This window comes from Petaurus breviceps, unplaced genomic scaffold (assembly GCF_028583685.1).
Source record: "Petaurus breviceps papuanus isolate PSGF00001 unplaced genomic scaffold, PetGlider_PUasm1.0 90842, whole genome shotgun sequence".
In the NCBI taxonomy this organism is placed as follows: domain Eukaryota; kingdom Metazoa; phylum Chordata; class Mammalia; order Diprotodontia; family Petauridae; genus Petaurus; species Petaurus breviceps.
This window is the reverse complement of record NW_027187358.1, coordinates 19,437,899-19,454,815: the sequence shown is the minus strand read 5'-3', so window position 1 is coordinate 19,454,815 and position 16,917 is coordinate 19,437,899. Positions and strand designations below refer to the sequence as shown.

At 35.0% G+C, this 16,917-nt stretch overlaps 1 protein-coding gene across 1 annotated transcript in view; it reads right to left on the bottom strand.

Annotated features, from left to right (window-relative positions):
* Window positions 1–16,917, bottom strand: part of ERLEC1 (endoplasmic reticulum lectin 1) — a 48,639-nt gene that overhangs the window by 25,543 nt on the left and 6,179 nt on the right. Inside the window, exons 2-8 of the mRNA XM_069071701.1 lie at window positions 14,050–14,154; window positions 13,441–13,521; window positions 10,357–10,434; window positions 7,720–7,783; window positions 6,987–7,033; window positions 588–811; window positions 359–488 (exon numbers count right to left, since the gene is read on the bottom strand). Coding sequence (XP_068927802.1) covers window positions 359–488; window positions 588–811; window positions 6,987–7,033; window positions 7,720–7,783; window positions 10,357–10,434; window positions 13,441–13,521; window positions 14,050–14,154 — 729 coding nt within the window. The remainder of the gene's footprint in view (window positions 1–358; window positions 489–587; window positions 812–6,986; window positions 7,034–7,719; window positions 7,784–10,356; window positions 10,435–13,440; window positions 13,522–14,049; window positions 14,155–16,917) is intronic.

Sequence of the window (16,917 nt, the reverse complement as noted above, 5' to 3'; positions counted from 1 at the left end):
TCTGGTACATTGTAAATGATATTTTAATGATCTGTTAAAGTCCATTTAAATGCTTAACAATCAAAAGCTATCTGAAGTTAAAAATAGAAATTTGAAGGAAGAGAACTGAATAGGATGTTTACAAAATTCAAAATACCTTTAAAGCTCTGTAGGAGTAAAAGGAAGGTAGAAATGAATGAAATAAAAAGGGCAGTTGAAATAAGGAAAATAAAAATAAAAAATAAAAATTTCTTATTTAAAGCCAATATAGTTTGTGTCATAAAAGAGAATGAATTATAGAAATCATGGTTATATTAAGATAGTGCTACAAAGCATGGAATAAAACAGCATTAAGTAACACTAAGAGACATTTTTATACCTCTTTAGCTCTTCTAAAAGGGATTTTCATTACTTCTTGTTGCTGCTCCAACTGTACCAGATTGTGAGGCTTAAGGGGTGATCCTGGGAGTGACTGGCAAAATATGTCATTCACTGGGGAAGATCTGAACCTATTCAAACAAGAACAAAGGCATAAGCTACTGTGTACAAAGGGCAGAGCAAATATTTAGGATTGATGGATGTAATGCTATTAACTCTAAATACCTTACCTATATTTAGGATGATTGCACAGTAGAGGTGTCAATATGACAACTTCATATTCACAAGTAGTAACTTCAGCTACTGAAAGAATTTCATGTTTCGCTTCAGGATGACAGATATACATTACAGTACTCGACCTGGGGAGGTTCTGTCTCAAGCTACAAGGGGTGCCATTTCCCATTCCTACAGGATAGTAGGGAGTCATCTGACCTTCAATATTTTTAGTGGGAATCTAAAAAAGAAAAGGAAAAAATCCACTGTGAAAGACATTTCTTATAAATTTAAAATAGTTACATATATTAAGAGTCCACAAATGTACGGGTTTTTTTTTCAAGATCTCTTCCTGCTAATTTTCTTTCTGATTTATGAATCCTTATCTAGCCAAGTATACATACTGCCAAATCAAATTTTATATGGAATTACGAAATTGCCTTAATTGTAATGCTTAATAATTTCAAAATAAGTTCCTTTTTAAAGTTATACAGTGTTCTTAATTATTTTAACTATTTTCTAAATCCCTGCCCCAACCAAAAACCCAAATGCTTAACGTACATGAAGTATATATTAAATGTAAGCTTTTGTTTATGTTTGGGAAGAATTGCAAATTCATTCAGAGTCTTATCCCAATTTTTATAGTCCATATATTTCATGAAAAATTTCTGTATTTTATATAACATACTATATAATAAGTTACACTTTTTTTTGAAAGGCAGCCACAGCATAGTGGGGAGAGAGGGCTGGCCTTGAAGTAAGGACATCTCAGGTTCTGGTCTTGCAGCAGAAACAAACTAGGCATGTGACCATGGTCAAGTCATTTTATTCCTTAGTGTCCTAAGCAACACTTTAAGATGATCAGTTTCTTAACAGTTATGATCTGCACTGGTAGAGGAGTTTCCTTATTAGGCATTTTCTACAACTCCAGGTGTAGAATTGTACAGAAATTAATCAATAAGCTCACATACAAATATATCTTTTTATATTAGAAGTATTATAGCATATAGTGGACAGATAATAGTCTTGGAGCCAGAAGTCCAAGAATCGAGTCCTAGTTCTGAATCTTACTGTGTTTCTTAATAAGTTATCAAATGTCTTTGGATCACACAAGCCTACTAAAGTTGAAAATACTTATTTTATTTAAAAAAAAATTTATTACCTATTTTTAACATAAAAAAACTGAGTTCCAAATTCTCTCCCTCCCTACCTCCACCCCTTCCCAACCTACTGAGAATGCAAGAAATGTATCAATGTGAAATCATGCAAAATATATTTTCATATTAGTCAAGTTAAAAAAAATCAAGAAAAACAAAGTAAGCAATTTATACTTCAATTTGTATTCAGAGTTCAGCAGTTTTCTCTCTGGAGGTGGACAGCATTTTTCATCATAATCCTTTAGAATTGTTTTGAAACACTGCATCGATCAGAGTAGCTAAATCTTTTACAGTTGATCATTGTTACAAATTGCTGTTACTGTGTACAATGATCTTCTGGTTCTGCTCACTTATTTGTGTCAGTTCATATAATTCTTGTCAGGTTTTTCTGAGATCATTCCCGTTTTCATTACTTATAGCATAACAGTATTTCATCACAATCCTATACCACAACTTATTCAATCCTTCCCCAACTGATGTGGATCCCCTCAAAGTTCAATTCTTTGCCACCACAAAAAGACTTAGAGCTATAAATATTTTTGTACAGATAGACTCTTTTCTATTTTCTTTAATATCTTTGGGATACAGATTTAGTAATGGTATTGCTGGGTCAAAGGCAGTTTTATAACCTTCTGGATATAATTTCAAACTGTTCTCCAGAATGGTTGGACCAGTTTGCAATTCTATCAACAGTTCATTAATACACATTATTTTCCATGTCCCCTCTAGCATTTGTCATTTGTGGTAGGTATGATATATCAAAATTGTTTTAATATCTTTAATTAGTAGTACTTTAGAATGTTGTTTTATTTAAAATATGACTATAAAAAACTTTGATTTCTTCTACTAAAAACTGCCTGCTCATATTCTTTGATCATTTATCATTTGGGGAATGGATCTTATTTGTTATAAATTCGACTCAGTTCTCTATATATTTGAGAATGAGGCCTTTATGAGAGAAACTTGCTGTAAATTTTTTTTCTATTACTTCACTGTCTATGGTACCTTTTTAGCAAAATGTTGTTGCCTTGATCATCTCTTTTAATTAGGTCTATTTCTGCTTTTGTCTGAGATCATGATTACTACCTTTAGCTTTTTCACTTCAGCTAAAGCATAATAGATTCTGCTCTAGCTCCTTACTTTAACTCTTTGTTTCAAGTGTGCCTCCTGTAAGCAACATATTGTTGGATTCTGATAGGTTCTGCTCTCTACTTCCATTTTATGGGTGAGTTCTTCTCTCCCTTCTCCTGTCTCCCAGTGCATCCTCTAACCCCTTCATTTTTTTTTAGATCATTCCAACATAAATAAGTCTCTCTTGTGCCCTCTGTCTATGTAGACTCCTTCTAACTGCCCTAATAATGATAAAGTTCTTAGGAGTTACATGTATCATCTTCTCATCTTAGGAATATAAGTTTAACCTTATTAAATCCCTTATGATTTCTCTTTCATGTTTGCTTTTTTATGCTTGAGTCTTGTGTTCAAATATAAAATTTTCTTTCAGGAATGTTTAAAGTCCTCTATTTTATCATATATTCATTTTTTTCCCTTGATAGATTATGCTTAGTTTTGCTGGGTAGATGATTCTTGGTTGTAATCCTAGCTCCTTTGCCTTCTGGAATATCATATTCCAAATCCTTTGTTCCTTTAACATGGAAACTGTTAAATCTTGTTATCCTAATTGTGGCCATATGACATTGGAACTGTTTTTTTTCTGACTGCTTGTAAAATTTTCTTCTTGACCTGGGAGCTCTTGAATTTGGCTATAATATTTCTGGGAGTTTTTATCTTGGGATCTCTTTTAGATAATCCATAGAATCTTTCAATTTCTATTTTACTTTCTGGATCTAAGCTATCAGGGCAATTTACCTTGATAATTCCTTGAAATATGATTTTTAGGCTCTTTTTCTGATAATGGCTTTCAGATAGTCTAATAATTTTTAAATTTTCTGTCCTGGATCTGTTTTCCAGGTCAGTTGTTTTTCTAATGAGATAGTTCATGTTTTTTTTCTATTCTTTGTTTTATTTTTTCTTGATGTTTCATGGAGTCATTTGTTTCCGCTTGCCCAATTCTAGTTTTTAAGGAATTAGTTTCTTAAGTGAGTTTTTATAACTCTTTAATTCTGCTTTTAAAAAAGTTCTTTTCTTCAGCGAACTTTTGCACCTCCTTTTCTAATTGGCTTATTCTGCTTTTTAAGGAGGTCTTTTCTTCTGTGAACTTCTGTGCCTCTTTTACCATTTGGCTAATTTTGTTTCTAAGGTGCTATTTTCTTCATTTTTGTGCCTCTTTTACCATGCTGTAATTTCTCATTTCAAAATTTTCTTGCATCACTCTTTTCTTTTCCCAATTTTTCCTCTATTCTCATTTCTTTTTTTTTTTTTTTTGCAGGGGGGAAGGTAGGACAATTGGGGTTAAATGACTTGCCCAAGGTCACACGGCTAGTTTTGTGTTGTGTCTGAGGCCAGTTTTGAACTCAGGCCCTCCTGACTCTAGGGCCGGTGCTCTATTCACTGCGCCACCTAGCCGCCCCAACTCTCATCTCTTTTAACACTTCAGGAATGCTTGTTTAGCTTGTGCCCAATTAGCATTTTTCTTTGAAACTTTGCTTGTAGTTGTTTTCTTTTTTTTTTTTCGCAAGGGGGGAAGGCACGGCAATTGGGGTTAAGTGACTTGCCCAAGGTCATACAGCTAGTAAGTGTTAAGTGTCTGAGGCCACATATGAACTCCTGACTCCAGGGCCAGTGCTCTATTTATTGCGCCACCTAGCTGCCCCTACTTGTAGCTGTTTTCATTCTGTTGCCCTCCTCTGAGTTAGTCTTCCCTGCCCCTGTAGTAACTTTTTATGGCTGAGTTCTTTTTTTGTTTGCTCATTTTTCCAGACTATTTCTTGATTTTGAATTGATTTGCAAGTTTTCGGTGCCTCCAAGGTGGTGCCATCTGAGGTATTGTGGTTACTGTTTTCCAGTTCTATGCTCTGCTCTTTATCCAGAAAGGGTTCTTTCTTTCCTGCAGCCACGAGTGCTAGAGCTACTCTTAGCCCTTGAACTGTGACCAGGTCCCCTACTCTCATGTAGCTGCAAGGGCTAGTGCTTCTTTCTGCCTAGGAACTGTGAAGGACTCCTGCTCCCTCGTAACCAACCATAAGCACGCTTTTCTATCTTGGAATTGTAACCCAGAACTGTCCATGGGCAAAAGCACAGCCAAACTGCCAGGTCCTGTACCCAGGGCCAGCAAAGTGTTCCCTATAATCTCTTTAGAACCAATTTTCTGATTCCCTTACTGTCTGTGGGCTGAGAGTTCCTGAAGTTTCTACAGCCACTGTCACCTCCAAGACCCACACTCTAGTATTGCTGCCTTGTATACTCCAGGTTAGCCCCCACTGTGGCGTTATAAACCTCTTCTAACAATCTTCTAAGGTATCTTAGGTTGGAAAAATATCTGACCCTAACCTTTTGCTGGCTCTGTTGCTCCAAAATCCAATTTGAAGTGTTATTTTAAAGTTGTTTGGAGGAGAATGTTGGGAGTTTGGTTGGGTTGCTGTCTCTGCTCTTTCCTCTTGGCTCTATATCCTTTTCCTCCCCCCCCACCCCCGTAGTTATGGACCTATTATTTCATTGATTTGGAAGTAAATACTAATAATGCAGACTCCAGCCCATCCATACTTAACTCATTCTGTGCCAACTGCTGGCCAAATCTTCCCATAAGATTTCCTTAAATTTAAAACGGGAATAAAAATATTTGTACTATCTCCCTCAAAGAATTATTGTAAGGAGAGTGATCTATGTGATTATTACTATATTTCCATTTCACATTAAGTGAAATTTTCAGATAACTGAAGCTTGCCTCTTTAAGACAGAAATCTTTCTAAATTTTTAATTCTATGAACATCAATTATTATTATTATTCACTATTAAGCCTAGAGGAAAGAGGGCCAGTCTTAGAGTTACTAAGACTTGTACAAAGTCCTGTCCCTGACACATAATAGCTCTGCAACCTCATAAGCAAATCTCTTCATCTGTTGGTGTCCCTGGCATCTATGCAATACTCAGTAGCGTGAGACTAAGGAGTAAAACTGCAGTGGAGGAAGAAGTTTTCTTACTGGGAGTCTTTCATATTGAAGACATCAGAGATTTGGACCAAATATCTCTCTCCCCTTCCAATAATACATGGAAGCCCTGACCGGCTTTTGAGGCCTGTCAGGCTGCCTACTGCCCTAATTGGCCATGTGGTTCTCTTTCTGTATCCATTTTGGGTTCTATTTCTGCACTGGATGGCAGGTTGTCAGTTATCTGCCATTTTTCATTGCTGTCAGCATGTATATCTCTAGTTGCCCATTTTCTTCTTACTTTCTGCTTCTAAGCTGGAACTTTCTAACTCAACAATCTTAGCAGAAGAAATTTTTTTCCAAAACAAAACTTCTGCTGAAGTAGACCATCTTACCCCATTAATCAATAATTTTTCTATTTTCTTTTATGATGTTACTTCAATCCTAATAAACTGACAAAGTCTTAAAATAATCATAGAAACTGTAGGAAAGTAATTTGCCTGTCCCCAGATTTAAAGGCTGGCACTTCCCCACAAGTATTCTTTTTCCAAGCCAGTAATTAGTGGGCTGAAAAAATATTTAGGGCAAGAAGAAAAACATCATTTTTGGTAAAGTATTTGTTATAGTCACATTTATAGCTGAAATACTAGGGACAAACTCGAGAATCCCAAGATAGTCAGTAAGGCAAGCTGCATGATTATGGAACGTTTCTTCAAGACTAGGAATGGGCACTTCAGGCTGATTTGTTATAATACAGGTAACTTTGTAGTTACTCTAGATGAGCTATAATTTAAAGGCCTGTCTTATACACAGGAGATTTCAAGAATGTAACTGATTTGATTCCTAAGGGAAGTTTTAAAAGAGACCATATTAATTTCAGTTGTTTGCAATATCCTTTTAACAGTCTCATGGCAGAGTATAGAACTGACAATATTAATAGTAGATTGCCTAAACTCAACTTTAGTAGACTTGTGTTGTAGAATCTTTAAAAATGAATAAGACTATGCTATTATACTTAAAGCTTTTTCACAAAAGCAATAACTTCAATATAAATACATAAGGCAATGGTTTACATTATTTTTAGCAACAGTCACAGAAGATTTTGCCTTATTCTAAACACTGGTCAGTAAGAGAAACACTGTGTAAATTAAAACCTTAATAGAGTGGCTTCACTGTAAATGGGTAGCAAGAATGAAACTTGACGTTTTTCACTTGCCTCCTTTGAACTTTCTTTGGATTTTTCCTTTTCTTTTTCTTCTTTTTCTATGGAGTAATGTAAGAATGAATGAAGTAAGTGCAGCAACTTAAAATGCAGTTATAAATGACACAAAGTTTTCAATTAACTTAGAAACCCCAAATTTGAAATAAATGGGTTCTTCCAAACTTCCTTGAAGGCTTCCATTAAAATATTTCTGAAAGAAAATTTCAATATAGGACACACATATATGAGTTTTACTTTTACTGGTCAACATAACAGTAATTTTAAGTTTACTTCCTTGAAAAAAATTTGTATTCTAAAAAACATAATCACATTTTAAAAATCTTTTTTTTTTAAAGGGAAAAACAATCCCTCTCTTCACTTATTCAGAATGAGACTAAAAATGATCTTTTGCAATTTTCTGGGTTTTTTATTTTTCTCTGAATAAAATGTTCCTTAAGGAACTTGGTCAAGTTATTTCACAAACTGCCTTCACAATATTTGTATATGTATACACATGCAAATTTCCAAATATAGCTTCCTGAGAAAAATAGATGAAGGAAGAAAAATCAGCATTTACCAAAACAAAGAATAAAAAAGGAAAAGACTCTTAGAAATAATTTCTAATAATCTGGAGCTTTACTATTTTTATAATTCAGAGTCTCTGAGACCATCCTAGAAAAAATTTCTACTTGAACATGTACTTTAAAAGATTCAAGTTTTACTATTAAATGATCATGCAATGACAAACCTGCTTCATTTAGTGGGCTCTTTTTCATTCTGTTCCCAAGGAAGTACTCCTGAATATTTATTTTCTATATTTGAAGATAAAAAAAAGAAGTAAGATTTTTTGTGGTTACGTAGCTCAACAAGGCATTGTCCTCTGCCCTCGAGCCCCTTTTGGCCTTGCTCATCTTCCAGTTCTGGGCCACTCCTACCATTTGATTTCTCTACTGCTACTCTTAAGTCAGTGAATACTGTCATGTGGAAGGGTTAGTATCTATTTCGTTAGGTTCTAGAAGGAAGAACTGGGAGCAATATATTAAAGTTGCTAAGGCACATATTAAGACTTGATGTCAGGAAAACCTAACAATTAAAAGTCGTGCAAAAGTAGAGTGGGCTACCTTAGGAAGCAGTAGGTTTCTCCTCATTGGAGTTCTTTAGGCAAAGATTTTTGCAAAGGCAAAGGTGTCATTAGGTATGTCGCAGTAGGGATTCTTTTTCAGGTATAGGCTGCACTAGAAGATCACAAGTTCCTTCTAATTCTTAATTCTGAGAATCTTTGCTAAAGATAGCTTCTCTACATATACTTTTTATCTCACTTTATTTTCTGTCTTTTTTCGTACCCATCAGTCTTTCCTTTTCTGTCTCATCTTTAACCTCTTGCTACATACTAGTGCTTTTCCCACTGCCCAAAAATATCCTTAAATCTCTTCTACCCTTAAAAATACTTCCCTTGAACATGTCATCTGCTTGAGCTATTGTCCTATCTTTCTCCTATTCACTGCTAAACTTAGATATATATTTACATTTTCTCACTACTCATTCAATCTTCAGCATTTTGCAATCTCAACTTTAATCTCATAACTCTGAAACTTCTCTTTTAAAAATCACCATGACATCTTAATTGCTATAACTGATGCCCACTTCTTCGTGTGCATCCTCTTTGACCACCGTGCAGCATTTAATACTAGTGACCACTCTCCCTTCTTTGTTACCAGGGCTTGAGTTCCCCTGTGACTACCTCTCTCTGTATTGTGTGCTTTTTCTTTTCCCTTCCTCCTTAATCTCTCCTCTAAATCCTAGCCCTATACCCCAACTACCTGCTGGATACCTTTATGGGATGTTCCATTAGTATCTCAAACTCAACATGTTCAAAAGAGAACTCATCATCTTCCTTGATAGAACTACCACCCTCCCAGGCTGAGTGTCTCAAAACCTTAGTAATCCTTGAGTCCTACTTCTCCTTCTCCCTCCACCTGTCCCCCTTTATGGTCTTATGTCTTCCATTTGCTAAATCCTGTTGATCATAATTCCCACATCTGCTCCCTTTTCTTCCCTCACACTGTGCTTACCTTAACTCAAGCAGCTATCCCTACTTCTACACTCACCAATCTACTCCTTACAGGCTGCTTTAATAATATTTCCAATATATGCATGTTACACTCTGCTTAAAAACCCTGCATAACTCCATACTACTCACCCTTTTAGAACACAAGACAATCTCTTTGGCTTGGCATTTAAACCCCTTTCCAATCTAGTTCCAACATAGCGTTCTAGTCTTATTTCACATTACTTCCCTTCAGGTAATCTGCTTTTGAGCCACAGTGGACTGTTGTTTAATTATTCTAATTACTATGTTATCTTTTACTTCAATCCCTTCTCTGTGCCCTTCTCATCTCAGCCTTTCAGAATCCTTTCTTTACTTTAAGTGCCATCTCCTATCTGAAGACTTTTTCCTCATAAAAAAAAAAACAAAACCTTTGAACTTAGCAGACAAAAAAAGATAAGTCTCCTGTGAACATGATATAGGACTTGCTTTTCTTTTTAAGTATATAATAAATTCAACATGTAACTTTCAAAGCTATCCTGTTTATTTTTGATTCCTTCTGCTAGTCTACTCTTATTTTAAGGGTAATATAGGGAAAACCTTATCCCAAGTCATCCTCTTTTTCCTTTATCTCTGACCCTCAAAATGAAAAAAAAAAAAAAAGGAAATAAAGCAGGAACAAAACTCTTGTAACAAATATGTACAGGCAAATGAAACAAATTCCCACACTGGCCATACCTGGGTATATATGTTTCATTTTGTATCTTAAGTCCATCATCACCTCTGTCAAGCTGGTAGCATGTCTTAAAACTGGTCCTTTAGAGTCATGGTTAGTCATTTCTCTGATTAGAGTTTTTAGGTATTAGAAAGCCTTTCTTGACCTCCTAGCAGAAAAAGTATTTTCTCTTTCCTCAAATTTTCTTAAAGCACCTTTTAAAAATCTTTCTTTTGTCCCTACTACACTTATACTTGTCTATATATCAGCTCCTTGAGGATAGGGACTATATTATTTTTTAATCTTTGGATTTCTAATACTTAGAAGGTGGAACTTGGGTAGTTAATAAATATTTTGTATTTATGGACTGCTGTATTTGTTAATACAATTACTTTAAAAATAAAGTATTTAAAAATTCATACTCTTGTTCAATTTGATTTGACATATATTTACCACTTGTACCTACTGCAGATTTTTGGCATTAGTTGAGATAAGCTTTAGATAAAGTACAGATGGATATGGCACATAACAGTGATTATTATAAGATGATAATTGCTTTTGAGAATTTCAAAACACCGACTGAAAATGTGACAAGATTTGAGCATGCTTTAAGAAAAACATACCTGACCAGTTTCTTTTTCTTCATGATACTGCCGAATATGTTTTCCATGACATACTTCATATGTCCAATAAGATTCAATCTTTAAAAAAAAATAAACCAAAGAACTCAACTTATTTTTAAATTTCTAAAAACTGAAATCTTCTGAATTTCAATTTGATATTGAAGAATTTATCAGATGGATAGCTGATCAACTGGCAACAGTTTATTTATTTATTAACAGTATTTTATGTTTTTCAATTACATGTAAAGACAAATTTTAACATTCATTTAAAAAGGTTTGAGTTCCAATGTGACTTTAAGCATTTTTTCATGACTACAGATACTTTTGATTTCTTCTTTGGAAAAATGCCTGTTCATATGCCTTGACCACTCATCAGTTGGGAAATGATTTGTATTCTTATAAATTTGACTCAGTTCTTTATATAATTTGAGGTCTGGAAGTGTTATTCTCCCTTCAGCCTTACTTCTTTTCATTATTTCCTTTGATATTTTAGATCTTTTGTTTTTCCAAATGATTTTTGTTATGATGTTATCAATTTCTGTGGACTATATTCTTGGTAATTTGATGGGCATAGCACTAAAAGTGCAAGACAATTTTGGTATATTGGTATGGTCTAGTCATGAGCACTCAATATTCCTCTAACTATATAGGTTGCTCTTTAAGGAGTACTTTGTAATTGAATCTATATAAGTCTTTTGTGTGCTTTGGGAGGTTGATTCCCAGATATTTTGGGTATTTTGTAGTTTATCTGGAGTGGGATTTCCATTTCTATTATGGTTTTGTGTTTTGTTATTATTATATAGAAATACTGTTAATTTTTGATGATTAATTTTTTAGCCTGCGACTTTGTTGAAGTTATTAATTTTCTCAATTAGTATCTCTGCTGATTCCCTGGGGGTTGAAAAATGAGGCCTTTATCAGAGATACTTGCTGTAAAAATTGTTTCCCAGTTTTCGGCTTTCCTTCTAATCTTGGCTGCTTTGGTTTTGTCTGTGCAAAAATTTTTTAACTGAACATAATAAAAATTATCCATTTTACATCTCATAATGTTCTCATCTCTTTTTTTTAGTCCTAAATTCTTCCTTTTTCCATAGATCTGACATATAAACCATTCCTTGCTCTTCTAATTTGCTTATGGTATTACCCTTTATGTCTAAATCATGTACCTATTTTGATCTTATATTGGTATACAGTGTTAAAGTGTTTGTCTATAGCTAGTTTATGGCATATTGTTTTTTAGTTTTCCCAGCACTTTTTGTTCAAATAGTAAGTTCTTGTTCCATAAGTCAGGGTCTCTGGATTTATCAAACACTAGATCATTTACTGATCATTTACTACCGTGCCCTGTGAACTTAATTTATTCCATTGACCCACCACTCTTATTTCATAACCAGTACCAGATAGTTTTGATGACTACTGCTTTATAATACAGTTTGACACCTGGTATGGCTAGGAGGGCAATAGTTTAAATGAAAGTTAGGTGACTGTTTCGGAAAAATGTGACAAATCTCTCTAAAGAGTTTTTTTTTTTAAAACCATGAAATAATCATTACTGAAGTTTTGAGGGAAAAGAAATTAGCTAGTAGACAGTTTGATTCTTCTGGGATCTGTTACATAGTCACCTAGCTTAGAAATAATTTCTCAGCAATTAAAAATATATAAAAAAAACTTCTTAGGAAATACTCTACTTCAAGAAGTGAAATAATATATGTGTAAACCCACTTTGAAGATATAAACCATAAAATAAACTCAAGAAATAAACCAAAGCTTTTTTTTTAAATTTGAAATTCACCTATAAACCATTTATAATTTGTTATAATAGAATATCTATTGAGTGTAGTAGATAGGAAAATTTCTAAACTTCAGGTAATATTAAGTGTGTTTCTAAAAGTTTCAGAATCCCTGGCTTCCTTTAAGTGCTAACTAAAACCCCATCTTCTACAGGAAGCCTTCCCTGAGCCCTCTTGGTTACAGTGCCTTCATTTTAAAATATCATCTCCTATTTATCCTATATGTGGCTTGCTTTGTATATATTTGTTTGCATGTTGTCTCCCCTGTTAGACCGTAAGCTCTTTGAGGACTGTCTTTTGCCTCTTTTTGTATTCCCAGCACTTAGTAACTGGCACAAAGTGACTGATTAATAAATGTTTATTGATTGATTGAACTTAAATTAATCAAGTAATTTATTAAATGTCTGGTTATCTAGAATCATAGCTCACTTTCTAACAATGCAGTACAACATACGTTAAATAAACAAAGAATTATTTTTGATAACTGAGTACTGAGTATTTCTTTTCTAATATTATGTAAAATAAGGTTAAACAAAGAGATTCATGTGGTGGGCAAATCAGAAGCTGCATACAATTATACCCAATAAATTGGGCAAAAGAAATGATGTAAAGTAGTGGTTTTAAATTTGAATAGAAATAAGAGTTGCAGGGGTGGCTAGGTGGCTCACTGAATAGAGCACCAGCCCTGGAGTAAGGAGGTCCTGAGTTCAACTCTGACCTCAGACACTTAACACTTACTAGCTGTGTGACCTTGGGCAAGTCACTTAACCCCAACTGTCCTGCCTTCCCCCTCCAAAAAAAAAGAAACAGAGTTGCATATTGACTTAGAAAATTACAAATTAATATTATGCTGTATTTTAAAAAATTTTTTATGCTGTATTTAAAAATTTTTTTCAAAAACATTTCTCAATTATGTTTTAATCTTGTTTGGTCTCACTAGGGAGTTTTGCCATACTAAGTCTGACACATCCGGTAATAAAGGATATTATCTAAGAAATGTTTGACTGGAATATAATGTTGGTTAGTCACATAGTAAGAAAAATAGCCAACAGATGGATAACCTGATTCCTACCCTGGTACCCATCTAATGTTAGGAGATCTAAAGGAATGCCTCTAGAACACTGAATAGATTCTCTATGAAGGATTTATGGGAGGGCATGGACAAGCATCTAACAGGATGAGAAGGTGTGGATGGATTGCAATTTGTACCACTGGAAGTAAAACCCACAATGATAAGAGATCATGGATCTACTGAAGTTCTGAAATAAAGGCCAAATGAATAGAAAATACATACCCTGTATGAACAACTGCTTTGTTTAAACAGTGGTTCCAATAATTCACCTGGAGTAGGGCCTTTATAGTCCTTTTCTTCTTCCTGCAAGAAATAAAGTTTTACTAATTATAATTTTCTTTTCTTTCTTTATTTTTTTTTTTTTTTTAGCAATCGGGGTTAAGTAACTTGCTCAAGGTTACACGGCCAGTTATTTCTGGGTGTGGTGCTGAGTGTCTGAGCCCGGGATTCGATCTCCAGGTCGTCCCAACACTGGAGCCGGTACTCTTACTCGCTGAGCCACCTGGCCGCCCCTCTAATTATAATTTTTTAAAAATATTTTCTATATTAAAGGATGGAAAAAGAGGGGAGAACAACATTCTAGGAGTATGTAAGTATGTGTGTGTGGGATAACAAGCAAAAGTAGAGAAGAGAAAAAGGTCTATGTGAGATTTATTAGTGATCTTTAATACAAAAAGATGAACAAACATGTATTTAAAATTATATCCTGTTTTGGAAACTGTGTTTCAGCTTTAGTCCCTCAGTTCTTATTTACAATTGGGCATTAATTCTTCCAACGAAGAACTTTAATGTATATGTTGCTTTACTATCAATACTTTTATCAGAACTTACCTCATCTCCACTTGCTACAAGGGGGAGTATGCATTTATATTTTTCTTTATCTGCAGTTGTCATAATGACATAATTATCTTCTTTATAGAAAACACCAGCAGTAGGCTAGAAACATACAAACACAAGTAGACATTAGTTTAACTTCTTACGAGTATGGAACAAAATACAATTACAGTTGTAGTTTATTCAAACTGTTCTACTGTTGCAACTGATGGTTTTATACACGTATGTTCTTTACATATTTGTAAGGAAAATAGTATCTATTATTGATACAACGAGAGAAGGATAAGCAGAATTTGAATTTTAGAAGATCTTTTAGGCTGGAATAATGCACCAAGATGAGCAGTAGAATGAGTCCTGGATTTGGAGTCAGAGGACCCGGATAAATTGCAGCTCCGATGTTTACTAGCTTTGTGACTTTGGAGAAGTCACAACTTTTCTAGGACATCTGTGTCAACAGATTTCACAATTATACAATTGTGAATAAAATTTTACAATTTCACAAAACTTAAGTGAAAACTAGGTTTATCACAAGAGAAATGAACATGCATTTGGAACCCAAAGATTCACAAACACAATAAAGAAGTTTGCGTATTTATGACAACAGGACAAAGGAGGAGGTACCAGAAATCACCACCTAAAGGGGCACAGCATGAGAGCACATTTACTGTGCAGTAAAGGTAGGAAAATGACAAAATCCCTCCCCTAGGGGAGGAGCAATGCAATGGCAAAAGCCATATTTTTTTCTCTTGGGAAATGCTAGTCTAGGAAGATAGGCTGGTCTCCTTATCTACAAGGGTCCTAGTTGCACAGGTAATTTCTTAGCTTAAGTGCAGACTAACTGGCACCTGTCAACTCCCAAGGACACACAGGGAGTCCAGCTTGGAATGCAAACAACAAATTATGTCAGCTCAGGCAGGCCTTCGTCCTTGATACATTCAGGGCCTCTTGCATACTCTGGTCTAGCAGTTCTGGAAAATATGGCAGTTCAATGAGACAAGTTCAGGGGATCCCTTAATATTCTTTAACATCTGAAACAGAAAAGGCGAGGGTGGGGTGCAGTTTAGATTATGTAACTTCTAGTGACCCTTTCCAATTCTAAATCTATGATCTCAAAAATGGAATCAAACAGGAACAAATATGAATCTGATACATAGATTCAAAATACCAACTATACAAGCACAGAATGGGGGAGAATGTTAGATAACAGCTCAAGTAAAATAAAAATTTAGGAGCTCTGTTTGCTAATTCAAAATGAGGTAATGGTGTTATGGCTGCTGACAATGTGGCCCTGACGTCAACTTAACCTGTTTTCTTTGGTTGCCACATTTCCTAGCAATATACAGGAGGTTCAAATGATGAAGCTCCAGTGGCCTCCCCCCAAGCCCACTTCCAGCTGATATAATATGCAACAGTCAACCCTAACAGAACTCTCTAGTCAGTTTGGCCCAGACTGATAAAGTGTGCAGCTAGAACCCTTTCAGATAAGCAGAACATGCTCATTCCATGGTCTGGCAGTTCCCAAGAAGAGGGGGTGGGGTGGGTAGGTAAAGAGGGCTAGTGCCCCTCCTGCCATCCCTTGCTCCCCCTCTACTACTGCTTCTTTTCTCTTAGCATGCCATTCCCATTTGGGAGGGGACTGCCTGTCATTTTTTTCCATGAGATCTCTTTTTTTCATTGTGACCCTTAAATACCCAAGGCTTTGCCTGCATTGTTGGGCTCCTCTGTACTCCGCATAGGAGGCTTCAACATGCAATGTCTTTTGCTATCTCTTGTAATAAAACAAGTTGCTACTCAAGTCTTTTGGAGTTATGACTATTGGTTGACACTGCCATAAAAGCTAATGCAATCTTAGGCTATATTAATAACAGTTGACATTCATATAGCATGTTACCAACTGCAAAACACAATGGAAATGTTTCATTTGAGTTATACAACTACCATGTGAGGTTGGTATGTATTATCATCTCTATTTTACAGATGAGAAAACTGCAGCTAAGACAGGTTAAGTAGCTTGCTCTAGATGGGATTTGAATCTAGGTGTTCTTGTCTCCAAGTCCAGGTCTTTATCCATTCACAACACTACAATCCTCATTTCAAGAAAATTATAGTGTTGAAATCATGGTAATGATCTACAAATACTATGTGCTGGTCAGATATCTAAAGTATTGGTTTTGATTTAATAACACAGAGTACTAGATCTAGAGCTGGGCTGAAATCCCACTTTTGACACATTAGCTATGACAATATTTAATCTCTTTGAACCTAAATTTCTTATCTGTAAAATGGGGCTATTTGCTCCCTCTGCCTCATAGGATTGTTGTGAGGAAAGTACTTTTTGGGGGGGAATGGGTAGTGATAGTCTCCCTATTTTTTACCCAGGCTGAAAGTTCATCAAGCCTGATTCCAGCATTGACTGGCCTGGAAGATTTAACCGGCTCCATTTTTCTGACTATGGCTGGTATTAACCCATTATTTGACTAAACTTTTCAAGTCATTCTCTTGGATGATTATGGTAATTGTTGGGAATGCCTTCTTATAGAGTAATGAAAATAAACGGAAAAATTACAGTTCACTTTACATAATTTGTTTTATCACTCTACCTTATTAGGATGTACTTTGTAAAGTGACAGATGGTTGTGAACTAAACATTTCTGTAAAATGCCAAAGGAAAGAAATTTCTATTTAAATCCCAAAGATTATTTTCTCTTACTATCTAATGAATTTCAAAGAGAAATTTATCTTGGGGGGGGGGGGGAGATGGCTCTTATTCTTATAAACCTGAATCAGTTCCCTATATAGCTTAGAAATGAAACTTTTATTCGAAAAACTTGCTCACAAAATTCTGTCCTCACACCCCCCCCCCCC